We start from the raw sequence: 14,773 nt of genomic DNA, 5'->3' as shown, positions 1-14,773 counted from the left end.
TAAAGAGAGAGCACTAAACTTAGGCACGAATTAGGCAATGAGAAAAGAGAGAACAATGGCTTGACTGTGGCTAGTCTGAAGTCTGCATGGGTAGAAACTGGCCTCTGCCACACTTGGGGTGTGGGTGTATGTAGTTATTACCAAAAAAAAGGCTAACTGTTCACAATTAAGTAGCAAGACTTTGAGGCACACTGGATGTATTGCTTGCCAGAAAGAGCTTTTTTCAGGGCATACTCAGAAGCACCAAGGCTTGGTGTTATACAAGGTCATTTCAGGAGGCTTCAAAACGGGCTTTGGATTTCATTACACAAACCCACAGCCACAGACCACAGACACTGATCGGCTTCTTGTGGCTGGACACAGGACAACTGAACCATGCATTTCAGCAAAGTCTGGCTTCTGGACTCTGTGGGACGAAGGCCCGTACTGTAGACAGGTTGTCTATCTGCTCACTCTGAAGTCTTGTCCTGGTGATTGTGACGATTTGTACTAAAACTATCCTTGAGGTTTTTGTTAAGTCTGCGAAGTACTTAGGCAGGGTGTGCGGACGCTGGCCGTGTTTTTCTGTGTGCCCCAGAGTGAAATAAACCCATGGGTTCTTTGGTCTGAAATGCTCATACTAATCAGTGGGACCCCTCAATGCCAGCCATCCCTGTCCACCTTCACAATGATGGCCACACTAGTAGAGTACCTGTGTTCTTTGGAATTTACCTCATTCTGTTAAATCACCTCTTCAAATCTGAGTGAGATTTATTTCTAAAGGAAGCCAACTTCTTTAAGTCACTATCACGGATAGAAACTAATAACCCCGCATATAGCAGATAAGTGTGATGATACATATAACATAGTGTTACTAAGTTCTACAGAAGGCAATCCAAAAGGAATATTGTTTTTTTACAAAAATGCTAACTTTCTCACCATGACTCAATATTAGAAACTGCTGTTATGTGGCACCACTTAAAATCATCCCCAGCAGTACCAGTGGTATATGCCTTACACTTGGGGAAAAAAATGAACTAAATGGATAATGATACAGTACTGTGATGTAAGTCAAATAACAGCACAGGCTATAAAATTCAAGTGACTAACCCTTCAGGCAGGATTCATGATGCATTAACAAAGTCGGCCTGAGATTCCTGGATAGCAAGATAGTACCATGGAGTAATACCTTTTCTTACGTATCCAGAGGTCGTGTCCCTCCAACAACTAAGGATCAGTGAGCACAGGAAACAGACATGAAGCATTTTACCACAGAAAACTGCTTCAGACCTTAAATCAGGGCCGTATGCTTTCTTTAGGCATCGTAACACCATATTCGGATACCAATTTTATACACTCCAATCATCCTTTAATCTACAGTCAGGGGAAACACCTAGTTTCTTTTACCCCCAGTTTATTTTAGTTATTGCCTGACTAAAAAAATAATCCACTGTTAGGACATGAGAAATGTGTCACTTTCCTCGCCTCTCACCGGGTTTGTATGGAAGCAGTGCTTCGTCCCTACTCCTTCACAGGACACAGCCAAACACTGTCCATAGCCAGGTGTTGAGCAACACGGCCAGGGCTCCCACCCAGAGTCCTGCCTGCCAACCACATCCAGCCATTTCGGGGGCAAAACTGTGCTCATCCCAAGCCTCTCTCTCCTTTTACTCCAGAACAGGTCTCCACAGCCTATATATAACCTACAAGCACCACTCTTCCTTCCTAAGCTCACTCTTCTCATTTCTAACACAATACACAATCCCCTGGACTTTGTGCCTGAAATGCCAGAGAACAAAGCCACAAAATCAGGGTTTAGAGGTCTTGGCAGTACTTGGCATAGGACACAAGCCTATAAAAACTTATCTCCTCCTCATTTGTAGATTTTTCTGGAGACAAATACAAAACTTGTCTTCTCTTCCTCACTTGAGCTAAGGAACACCAGAACACGTCTAATTTTGCTCCTGGACTGAAAGGCCAACTCGAGCTTAGGTCAACAGCATCTTAGCTTTTCACCAGTAGTATCTTGAAGGTTTCCCACCTTCCATGCGAGAAGGTGTAGGGCCCATGGGACCTGAGCAAAGTGACGCTCATAACCACAGGAAGCTGCTGAAGGAACGTTAGTAGTGAGCTTGTGGATACTGCTACTCAGCCCCTGGGGACTTCCAGCAATGCAGCATCTCAAGCCCCGGTCCAGCCCTACTGCATCAGAATCTGCAGGTTAACAAAACCCACTGCATGCTGAAGTTTGACAAGCACTGAACCAAAGACTTGTGGGGTCTGATACCAACACCCTGCCTTCCTCCATGGTCCGGCAATGCTCTCTGGAAAATCAGGAACTGAGGAAGCCAGTAAAGGTCCTACCATGACACAGAGAGCTCTGGCTGTGGACCTGCTACAATTCAGGGACTAGGGAAGGACTAAAAGGAACAGTCTCTCTGATCATGGAGGGCAGTCTCAGCCGGAGCCACAGAATACTAGAGGCTCCACCAGGCCTCCAGATGTAAGCAAACCCTTACAAATGCCTGTATCCATACAGAGTAGGGGTATTCACACGGCCTCTCAGGCTAGAGACTTCACAACCTTTATTTACCTACTCAGTTGCCTAGGAAATTCATTGTGATTTAATCTGCAAAAAAAAAAAAAAAAAGAGAGAGGGAACGGTGAGATTTGCCTGACCTGGAAATAGCTTAAGACCCATGTTCCTGTTGGTTAAACTAAATATGACCTTGTTCTGTTCTGTCATCTCTGTTTTTCTCACAACCTCAAAGAAAGCCTGGAACCCTGCCTGCCATCCTCCTCCACACTGTCCATCACGCCCACACGTGCGCGCGCGCGCACACACACACACACACACACACACACACACACTCATGCTACTGAGCCAGAGCAAGGCTCTGCCCATAGGGGAAGGGGGAGGTTAACTCCCCTCAGCACTTTTTTAATGTCTATTTATTTATTTTGAGGGAGACTGTGTGTGTGCACATTAGCTGTGGGAAAGGGGCACAGAGAGAGGGAGAAAGAATCCCAAATAGGCTCCACGCTATCAGCGCAGAGTCCAACACGGGGCTTAAACCTACAAACCATGAGATCAGGGCCTGAGCCAAAACCAAGAGTCAGATGCTTAACTGACTGAGCTACCCAGGCGCCCCTCCCCTCAGCATTTCCAAATAAGCCTGATAAGGTGACAGCATCTGCAGGATCCTTCACAAAACTCCCAATACCTGCAGAAGGAAAGGAAACTTCATTCTGCGTCCTGACACTGACTTCCATAAAAGTCTAGTTTCTTTCATCAGTATGCTGGAAGGTATAAAGGGACACATGGGAGGAAGCATGTGGCCCTTCTTTCTAGCTAAGAATGGAAAGAAACTGCAGATGTGAAAGTGGTAGAACTTTTCTAACGCCAATTTCAAAACTGCTCTTTTATTTCTTCAGATTGTGTGATTTCAGTGGCCACTTTCCTAAGTCACTGCTTCCTTATAGAATTAATTGCCAGCGATTCTTCATAACATATAATTTCTGAGACAAGGGATAGCAGTTTCAATTGTATATACTTTATTGAATTTTTAAAAATTTTTTAATGTTTATTTACTTTTGAGAGAGACAGAGACAGAATGCGAGTGGGTCAGGGGCAGAGAGAGAGGGAGACCCAGAATCTGAGGCAGGCTCCAGGCTCCAAGCTGTCAGCACAGAGCCCGACACGGGGCTTGAATTCACGAGCTCTGAGATCATGACCTGAGCCGAAATCAGATGCTCAACCAACTGAGCCACCCAGGTGCCCCTAATTTTTTTTTTTAATGTTTATTCACTTTTGAGAGAGAGAGAGTGAGCGGGAGCGAAGCAGAAGAGGGAGACCCAGAATCTGAAGCTGGCTGCAGGCTCTGTGCTGACAGCTCAGAGCCCCACACGGGGCTCAAACCCACAAACCGTGGGATCTTGACCTGAGTCCATGTCGGACACTCAACGGACTGAGCTACCCAGGCGCCCCTCAATTATATATACTTTAGATCAATGTGATATAGGATAGCTTAGCAGCAGTTCTGGCCTCAGATGCCTGCCCCATGCCACACTCAGGTGTAAGGGGAGCTGTATCTGTGCTGAGGGGTGGGGTCAAGCTTTGCACTACTTGCCACCCCTGTCTCCGGGGAGCCAAACATCAGGGTGTCCTGTGACCTACAGCTTGTAGTTTATACTTGGCCTAAAAAGATGAGCTGGAGCAACCATTTCTCACTTAGAAATGTGTCATTGGCAAACAGATGCCCCAGCAGGGTCAGAAGCCAAAAAGTGCAAGGCAAGGCACCACAACAACTTGGGCCTGGAGGGGCCAGTTCCAAGAGAGCAGGTCAGCAGGGAGGGAAGAACAGAGCAGCTACCAACAGAAGCAGACACACCATAAGACAGAGGCCATGAAACTCCAAACATAGTGTCCGATGCCAGCTCCGTGCCAATGCTTTTGGAATGTTAGCTCCACCCCCATCCTTAAAATCCAATACCCTTTACCTAAGCAGATTTGGGTCCTCTGCAACCCAATCAGCCAGTCCAAAAAATAAGATTTTTTCACTTTTTCCATTACCTTCAAGATAAGAAATAATTCTCAAGAAAAATAAAAGTAGAGTCTATGTCAAGAACATATGGCCTGGCCTAAAGACAGTTTCCAATTCGTGGGATCTGATAGATGACAAAAATTTAACAGCTGTTAAAAGTAGGGGGTAAAACCGTTTTTTCTTCACATTTTCAATTAAGCATTGATTACAATGCTGTCTTATGACAATGACCCACCAAAATATTCTGTACCTGAGCCTTGTGGTTTCTGTGGAAGACACGAGAATGAAAGATCCAGATCTGAGGCTCACTGAGCAGAAACTTGAAGGGAAAGGATCATCATTTGTATAAATAATTCAGAGCACGCCGGGGCCTATCCTGAGGAAGTTACACCAGAGTCTTTGCAAGAACTGAATTCCATCACTAAAGACAGGACCACTGGGAGCTGCCACTTGAACTCAAAGTAATTAATCATGTCTGCTGTCACTGGCAGGGGCTCCGGCCCACTCCACGAGTGCTGTCGGGGCTATAATCCACAAGGTTAAACCAGGGTATCCACTTAAAAGTGAAAGGTTAAATGGGATAGAGATATCCTACTGGAATGTTCAAGAAAAAGGAAGCACTTCATCATTCCAGTGAAACCTGGTAATCAAAATAAACTCACAAAATATACCACACAAACCCCAGTGTGCAGAATCATCAGTGGCCTAATTAGGAATAATCAATCTCACGACGATGCCTGCACAGCAAGCTGTTCTGTTCACTGCAGGGAGACAGATTCTCACAGGAGCACAGCCGGACAATCCAACCTTCCCCCCGCCCCGCCCTTCCCCCTCGCCTCAGCAGCCTCTGAGCACTGGGTGAATGACCGCACCAACAGCTCTCAGTGTCACACTCAGTAAAATGAGGGGGCTGGGTATTATGACTGCCCAGTCCACTCTCCGGCTCTCTGAATCAGACTGAACCTACTTTGAGAAAATCATCATCTAAAAATTGTGCTATTAAACATTTTTGGTAAATACCCGTAAGCTGACTAAACTATTCAGTAATGGCATTAATTTCATCCCCAAATTTACACAGAGCTTTTCCATAACCACCGGAAAAAGCAACTCCAACAGCATTTATCCAGCTACATTTACTAAAAATTGCCCTCAGCACCAGAAGAGACAAATGGACAATTCAAGTGGAATCTTTTTCTTACCATTCCGAGACACATCAAGTTCCACCAGCTGCATGAAGTTTGCTATTTCTGGAGGGAGCCGCTGAATTTCATTATCACTAAGTCCAAGCTTTCGTAATTTGACTAGCTGGAAAAATTGCTGAAAGACAAAATAGTTTTGCATGGGTCTCACATATATTTGCAATGTACACTTTCTGCCCCATATGAAATTTAAAACACTATGTCTTTTAAAAATTAATGAGCATTGTACCAACGTCAACTTCTTGACTTTGATATTTAAGTAATAGTCATATAATAGTCATGTAGTCCACCACTGGGATAAACTGGGTACAAAGACATCTCTGTACTCTTTTCACAACTTCCTATCAATCTACAATTATCTGAAAAGTTTTTAAAAATGAGTAAGTAGCTCACTGAGAATGGTAATTACTCCTTTAAACTATCCAGTGGGTGGTCACACTTTCTACTTACAGAAAATGATATTCAATCTGTGTTAAGTAAATTATGTAAAAATTAGAATAAAATATTTTAAAAGACATTTTTAATAGAAATGACTGTGCATCAGAAAGTATATAAATATCCCACAAATGTGCAAAGGGAACAAATTGTTCTTGACCAATCGAAAGCAAAGTATGCATACTTCCATTAACCAGGGCATACTGAGGACATGCCTCCCCCCGCCCCCCGCCCCGCACCCTTTAAAACTGTACTAAAATGACACTAAAACAATTTATACAAAATGGATATAAATATAAAAATATGAAATAAATGCATGAAGACAATTAAAAATGAGAAAGGACAAGAAGCAAACTAGACATGCCACAAAATCCTTAAAGTCAGAAAACAGATGAACCAATGGGAACTAACAAAAGAATCCAAACAACGCTGAAATCCAACCCTGTGGAGTAAGGAGTCAATAGGAAATTAGGTCCAGGTGACCTCTGAAGGAAGGAGAACTGGTTGAAAATTTATATAAAGAACAGTTAGGGGGGCGCCTGGGTGGCGCAGTCGGTTAAGCGTCCGACTTCAGCCAGGTCACGATCTCGTGGTCCGTGAGTTCGAGCCCCACGTTGGGCTCTGGGCTGATGGCTCAGAGCCTGGAGCCTGTTTCCGATTCTGTGTCTCCCTCTCTCTCTCTGCCCCTCCCCCGTTCATGCTCTGTCTCTCTCTGTCCCAAAAATAAAATAAAACGTTGAAAAAAAAAAAAAAAAAAAAAAGAACAGTTAGGTCCCCATATCCTCTTCTCTACCCTGCATAGCCAGGCAGGAGACCAGAAATTTCCCTCTAAAAGAGTTGACTCTAAGCACAGCTGAGGGCAGGGTGAGGCACCCTACTAAAAACAGAAGGACTGAGTCAAAGCCCTGTGAGATTCCACCCCCTTCCCGAAGTCAGGTTCCCAGGCAGGAGAACAGACCCTACAGACACGAATTACAGTACAGTACAGAGAATCCCCAGGTTACAAGCCCACCCATGCACAAAGAGCTTCCAACTACCTTCCCTCCCCCCCACCCCGCAAGTGTCTGAATCAATCAACCTTTCTTTCTCTCTTTCCTTCTTTCTTGCTTTTCTTTCTTTATTCTTTTATTCCTTTCTTCCTTTCTTTCATGTCTGTGTGTGTGTGTGTGTGGGGGGGGTGTTTGTTTTAGTTTTTTGTTGTTGTTTTTTGGTTTGTTTGTTTTGAGACATAGAGAGCACAAGCAGGGGAGTGGGCAGAGAAAAAGAGAGATAATCTTAAGTAGGCTCCATATTTAGTGTGGAGCCTGATGCAGGGCTCTATCCCATGACCCTGGGCTCATGACCTGAGCCGAAATCAAGAGTCTGACGCTTGGGGCGCCTGGGTGGCTCAGTGGTTGAGCATCTGACTTCAGATCAAGTCATGATCTCATGGTACGTGAGTTCGAGCCCTGCATCAGGCTCTGTGTTGACTGACAGCCCAGAACCTGGATAGTGCTTCGGATTCTTTGTCTCCCTCTCTCTCTGCCCCTACCCTGCTCATGCGCGCGCTCTCGCGCGCTCTCTCTCTCTCTCTCAAATAATAAATAAATATTAAAAAAAAGTCTGACACTCAACCAAATGAGCCACACAAGCAACCCCAGATCTGTCATGCAACCCCAGATCTGTCATTTCAACAAAACCAAGGTTTTCTGGACACTTGAGGAAAGCCCCTAATGCAAGAGAGTACCCATGTCAACCAAAAAATACAATTAATACCCTCAGAGAAATAAGAGAAAATGAAGCAACATGATACCATAAAAAGCAAGCTTCGAAGAAGATATGTTTTTAGAAATTAAAAAATATGTAGCATTAATAAAAGAAATGAAAAATAAAGTTAACAAGATCCCTCAGAAAGTAGAATAAAAAGACTACGAGACAGAGAAATGAGACAGGAAAATTCAAGGACTGGTCTACAAGGTATGATATCCAACTAACAGGTATTCCAAAAGAAAATACAGGGGACTGCATCTTCCGGTTAGGATATGTCCACCATATGGCCAATAAAATGAATGCCAGAAACATGGAAGAATACCAGGAAATATAAAACTTCAGAATGCCAGAAACAAGAAGATTCCAAAAGCTTCCAGAGACCAGGAGGTGGGGGTTGGGGGTCTAACAAAGAATTGGGAATCAGAAAGGGGATGGACTCCACAGCAGCCTTGAAAGTAAGAAGGTCATGGAGCAATGCCTTCAAAATTCCAAGAAAACATTATTCCCAGCCTAAAATTACATCAAGTATGATGACAAAATAAAGACATTTTTATACATGCATGGTCTCAAAAAAAATGCCTCTTCCTTGCACCTCAGGAACCCATTAAATGTGAGCATAAATCTCAAAGGAGGAGGATCGAAGATCCAGAAATCAGAGAATCAACAAAACAGAGAGAAACAAAAGAAATTCCCAGAAATGAAGAGTGAAGAGACTTCTAAGATGTCAGCTGAGCAGCTGGCCCTGAGAGCGACTGGTCCACACTGCAGACAACAGGGAGGTTCACAGAAGAAAGATTTTTTGGGGGGGGGGAGGGAAATGCACATCTGTGGGATTATCTGATGTGTTTGAAAAGATCAAAAAGATTTGTTTGTCGATAAGTTAGAAACATAGAAAACAAAGTAAGCGAAAAACAAAAAATATAAAGTATTCTTATATATTCATAATATAAATTTAACACTCATTTATGAACAATAATTGGTCGTAATGTTTTAATATCCACATATTGATAAAAGCAAAATTTACGTTATGTCAATTTTGAGAGGATAGAGAAGAAACAGTAAGTACTAAAGCCACATCTTCCGTAGAAAGAAATCAAAAGATAACTACAAAGTGAAAAAAAAAAATCAAATTAAAAGCAAGCTTAGCAGTGTTGGGGCATACATCAGTGGAAAAGCCAGGAGCTGGGGTTTCTCAAGAGTCAGAAACTGGGGTGGGGACAGGAGGTGCAAGGGGCTACTGTACTTCACTGTCACATTATGAATGAAGCTCACTGGATTTTTAAAAAAAACTATTTGCATATAGTGCTTTGCTAAAAATATAAATTACATTTACAAAGGAAAAAGTCTCTATTAAGATTACAGGCTTCTCCAAGTGATAATTTTGAAGAATGCTACTATTTAATAAGCTTCAGGGACTATATACTTCTATAATCAAAAAGAAGGCACTGTCATTTGGAAAGCAATTGGGCAATACATAGAACATAAGTTTTCAAGTCCACTGACATAATAACAATACTTTTGAGCATCTGTCCTTGTAACACACAGTAACTGAAAATAAGAAAAACGAGCTACAAGGCACAGTATGTCTTTGCATTATTATCAGTGAAAAGGAAAAACTGGAAAACATATATGTAAAATAAGGGAAATGATCAGCATGTTATTAAATAACTCAATACTGAGTAAGAGACCTAAATAATTACTAAAAAGACCATATAACTTGAAAAAGATTTACAATGCAGATATAATTTTAAAAGAAAAAATTGCAGGTACACTGTAAAAAAGCATGTGTGCATGCTGACAGGAAGGGAACACAAGAAAAAAAGTTATTTTAGGTGATAAGGAAAATGCACAACTTCAAATTATTTAACAAAAAATGCAAGATATTTTTAAATAAAATAAACTATGAATCTCAGCAAATGGACACTACTACCAATTAGCTGTACCTGATAATGAAAGTGCTCAATGAAAGAACTAATCCTGTGGACTTCTTTAATCATACAGTTGAGATTTAATTTCTTAAAGGAAAGGTATTGAAATTTCTTTATACTGGTTGTACGAAAGCATTAGCTGACACAAAAGCCATTCAAAAGAGTCACATATTTGAATAATTGAGCTTATGCCAATTGTTCAAAGAGTCTGACAGTTTCATAATGCATCAATGTGTTTACTCAAGCATGAAAAGCTCACTTTATTCTCCAGGAAAGATAGAACCGCGAGAGCACAAAACCATCACCAATTCCATACATTCAGGAACCATTCTGAAATAATACAAGAAATCAAGTCACTAAGGTACTCAGATCTGCAAGTGAATAATAAGTTCATTTTACATCTGTGGAAACAACAGCCTACAAGTCCCCACATCTAGTGTAAATCATAACAGCAGACAAATTTAAGTTTTGTTCTGCATATTAAAAGCATCCTCAAAGAGAGCCTGTCACAAACACCACTTTATTCAACTTGGGATGTACAAACCAGACGTAAAAACAACCCCATCTGACAGGATCCCAAAATGAAAACAGTATTTCCTAAATCCTCCCCTCATTACCCAGATGGGATCTTAATTTGGCATCCAAATGCTTTAAATTAACTATTTTCTTCTAAGACCAACACCACGCCACTAAGACTTTATTAAATCCTCAAGTTTTCTACTTCCTCAGATAGTCTGGGGAAAAAACCCACCAAGCTATAAGCCCTTCTGCCTTCTCTTGACATTAGCCAGGGCACATGCAGAACAATTCATGTCGCTGTCTTGGCAGGGTGCTGCAGCACAGAGCAATCATGTGACACAACACACAGACACCATTCTTCAACTATATACCATGTCTGATTACAGCACACTGGCCCACTTTGGAGGACACTGTGTACAATTACACGCAAAGGAACCCAAACTGCCTTGGCTTGTTATGCCACACCACAGCCTTCTTATAGCCACCCTTGTTTTCAGTAGATGCAGAGTCTCTAATTTGGCTGAACAGCATGTTTCCTTTTCCCATTCCCCATTTTGACAAGATTCTTTTTCCTTCTCTTTTGGCAGAGTGTTGGTACCTCCCTTCCTCTTAGAAAGGGACATGGGAAATCTTAGTCCTAAAACAGCTATGTCCTTTTTAATTAGTATATGGCCAAGGATCAGTCAATTGTTCCCCCACTGCCCAAACTTCTCCTCCCCAGGGTAAACATAAAACATTGTTACAGAATCACCTGGAGGACAACATAAAGAATGTTATTAAACTCCAGGGGGTTACCTGGGTGGCTCAGTGGGTTAAGCGTCCTGACTTTTGGTTTCAGCTCAGGTCATGATCTCATGGTTCGTGAGTTCAAGCCCCACGTCAGGCTCTGAGCTGACAGTGCTGAGCCTGCTTGGAATTCTCTCTCTCGCTCTCTCTCTGCCCCTTCCCCACTGGTGCTATCTCTGTCTCTCTCAAAATAAATACAGAAACTTAAAAAAAAGTCATTAAACTCCCAAAAAACTGTTTGACTCCAGCTATAATGACCCCAAATTGATTCAAAGATTTCCCTCCCAGGTTCACTCTAACCCTTCAACTAAACGGTGGCCCCTTTTCATGCCCACGTAACTCTCATCACATCCCTACTCCTGTCCCCTTTGATCTGAACTGTCTTTTTGGCCAACCCTCTTGATAAAGATATGGTGAAGATATGGTAAAGGTTATGATACAGGACATAGTTGACCCTTGAACAACAACACAAGGTTTGAACTGCATTTTTTCCCAATAAACACAGTACAGCATTATAAATGTACTTTCTCTTCCTTATGATTTTCTTAATAACAATTTTCTCTAGTTTACTTTATTCTAAGAATATAGTATATAATACATACAACATACCAGATACATGTTAACCAGCTGTTTATGTTATCAGTAAGTCCCCCGGCCAACAGGAGGCTATTAGTAGTCGAGTTTTGGGAGAGTCAAAGTTATATGCAGATTTCTGACTGTCGATGAGGGTAAGAGGTAGCACCCACAACCCCCACGTTGTTCAAGGGTCAACTGTCTATCTGGCATCATCTGGCAATGTTCTTTTCTATGAGATTTATAAAAAGTGACTAATTTTATTACTCAGAAATTCTATTCCTATAACTATTTTCAAAAAATTCTCATATTATTCCAGAATACATAAAAGAATGTGTTTGACAGAATTATTTGCAATTGCCCAAAACTATAAATAACTCAAATACCCATCAACAGTAGATCTAACAGAAGTATATTCTTATAATGAAATTCTACGTAGCAATGAAAGTGAAAGCTAACTGTTAAGTCATTACAGGAAAGAATCTTAGAAATAATATTCAGCAAATGAAGTTAGACACAAAAGAATGCATACTATATTATTCCACTTATATAAAGATGAAAAATCAAAAAAATTACACTATTTTGTTTAGAGATGCACACAGAGGTGGTAACATCTATAAAGAAAAGCTAAGAAGAGATTCTTATGAAATCAGGCTAGTGGCTACCTATAGGTGTAAGGGAGAAGACTGATCAGAAAGGGCATCCAACAGGCTTCTGGAGTCCAAGCAATGCTAAATGTCTCAACCTGAGTGGCAGATACAAATGTTCATTCTATAATTTGTTATAAGCTGTACATTTATTTACACCTTATGCACTTGGCTATATATCTTTTTTATTTTACAAAAAGAATAGTTTTACTTATTTAAGAGGAAAGAGAGGGCACGTGCATGAGCACACAAAGAGAGGGGCAGAGAGACAGAGGGGAAGAGAGAATCTCAAGCAGGCTCCATACTGGCAGCACGGAGCCCCACACAGGGTCAACTTCACAAATCGTGAGATCATGACCTGAGCTGAAATCAAGTGTTGAATGCTTAACCAACTACGCCACCCAGACACCCCTACAATAAGAATAGTTTTTAAAGTTGTAAACTACTTATTAATCAGGAAGGAAGATACTAGACAACTAGCACCAAGGGCATCAAATTCTTTTAACTCCTCATAGTTAATGTTCATTAAAAGCAATGACATTATATCCAGAGGAGAGGAGAAATAAAATGATAGTGATCAAAATGACATTAGAAACGATAATGCTATAGCCAATATGATAGAGCAATCAACCTCTCTTAAGGGATTCTCTGTGCTTGGCAGTAAGTTAAGGACTTTACATGGGTTACATTCTTTAATCATCTCAACGTTGCCACAATGCTGATACCTATAGGTACCAGTTAACTTTTGCTGTCTAACAAACCACTGCAAATCCCAAAACATTTTTTTTTTTTCAATTTCTCACATTTTGTGGGGTGGCTGGGCAGTTCCTCTGCTGCTGTCATCTGAGCTCACTCATGCAACTACAGTCGGCCGGAGGGTCAGAAAGGCTGCAGGATCCACCGTGGCCTGACTCTGATGGTCTGGCAATTACTCTGTCAGCTAGAGCCCCACTGTTCTGCACACAGCCTTTGTCCTCTCCCTGATGACAAAGTGGCTTCCTACATAAAGCTCTCCAAGTCGAATTCAAAAGGGGCAAAGAAAGATGCTGCAAGGACTCTTGGGACCTAGACCTTAAAATCTGCATGCTGTTGTTTTTGACAGGGGGTTGGAGAATTAATCTGTACCTGTAGATGGAAGGAGCAGCAAAAACCTTGAAAAGAGGCATGGGATGGGCGAAATCTGGTAGACTAAGTGGTCTACCACAAAATATGTAGAACGCTCAGGTATGCCACAGAAAAACATATAAAACTGAATAGATTATCCTAGAAAATTCTATGCTTGATCACAGAGTAATGATGTTCCTAAAGAAAATTTAAACAGAAAATATAACAATATAGTGCACCAACTTTGGCTAAGATAGGATTTTTGTACATGAGAAAGTTACAGATAAAGGAAAAAGTCCAAGAAGTATTCATAGAATAAGTTGTCTAAAGCAGAGAATTCAAATAATCATACGTCACATCTAGAATTTGAATTTGAAAGAGTTTTAGCAAATATTCAAAAATAAGAACTTCTGATAAGTATTAATAAGATTTTTTTTTTTTTTTTTTGGTAAACAGGTATAGAACAGGAAGGTCCCTAGGTGAATCACTGTGCTCCCTTGTGGAAAAAAAAAAAAGTATCAAATGATTAAAGGGCTCTTTCTAGTTCTAAAAGTTATAGGATTGCACTTCAAAATACTTTCAGTGTACCTTAAGAAAAATGAAAATCCTATTAGTACACAATACAATAAGCATGAGGTTAAAAATGCATAAACTTACAAAAAGTAGATTAGTGGTTGCCAAGGAAATGGTGAGTGACTGCTACTCCCTTGGGGTTTCCCTTGGGGTGAGAAGAACATTCTAAAACTAATTGTGGTAACGGCTGCACAACTCTGAATATACTAAAAACCATCGGATCGTGTACTTTCAATGGGTAAATTATATGGCATATGAGTTATACCTCAGTCAAGACATCAAACCATTCCTGAGGCTGGCAGATACCAATAAGGAAGGAATCCCTTTTGGTGATAACAGACTAAGTGAGGGACACCCAGACACCTTTATTTACTTGAATCCTTATGGGTACCAGTAAGGTAAAGCTTTTGATCTCCAGTTAACCGATGAGGAAACTGAGGTTTCAGTCACATTTTGTTGCTTCACTAATGCTGCTGCCAGTTAATAACATTCTTTAAGGAAAATTCTGAAGCACGATCGTGTTGGAGGCTCACAGAGTAATAAAATGCTCAGGTTAACTGGCAAACGGAAAACATCTGTGAAACTATATTCTAATTAGCTACGTAAAACAGGGAAAGGGGGAGTTTAGGCTACAAAAGGGATAACAGAATAAAACTGTGCCAATGCTGCGTTTCATCTTGATTAATGAGTTGAAAGGGAAATGGAAGAGCACGCTAATGAAACCAGCAAGTAAGAGC

The 14,773-nt window shown here is 41.2% G+C and overlaps 1 protein-coding gene across 1 annotated transcript in view; it reads right to left on the bottom strand.

Moving 5' to 3' along the window:
- Nucleotides 1–14,773, bottom strand: part of LRRC1 (leucine rich repeat containing 1) — a 134,260-nt gene that overhangs the window by 77,413 nt on the left and 42,074 nt on the right. Inside the window, exon 2 of the mRNA XM_045498554.1 lies at nucleotides 5,723–5,840. Within this exon, the coding sequence (XP_045354510.1) occupies nucleotides 5,723–5,840 (118 nt within the window). The remainder of the gene's footprint in view (nucleotides 1–5,722; nucleotides 5,841–14,773) is intronic.

This window comes from Leopardus geoffroyi, chromosome B2 (assembly GCF_018350155.1).
Source record: "Leopardus geoffroyi isolate Oge1 chromosome B2, O.geoffroyi_Oge1_pat1.0, whole genome shotgun sequence".
Classification (NCBI taxonomy): Eukaryota; Metazoa; Chordata; class Mammalia; order Carnivora; family Felidae; genus Leopardus; species Leopardus geoffroyi.
This window is presented reverse-complemented; position numbering and strand designations above follow the sequence as displayed.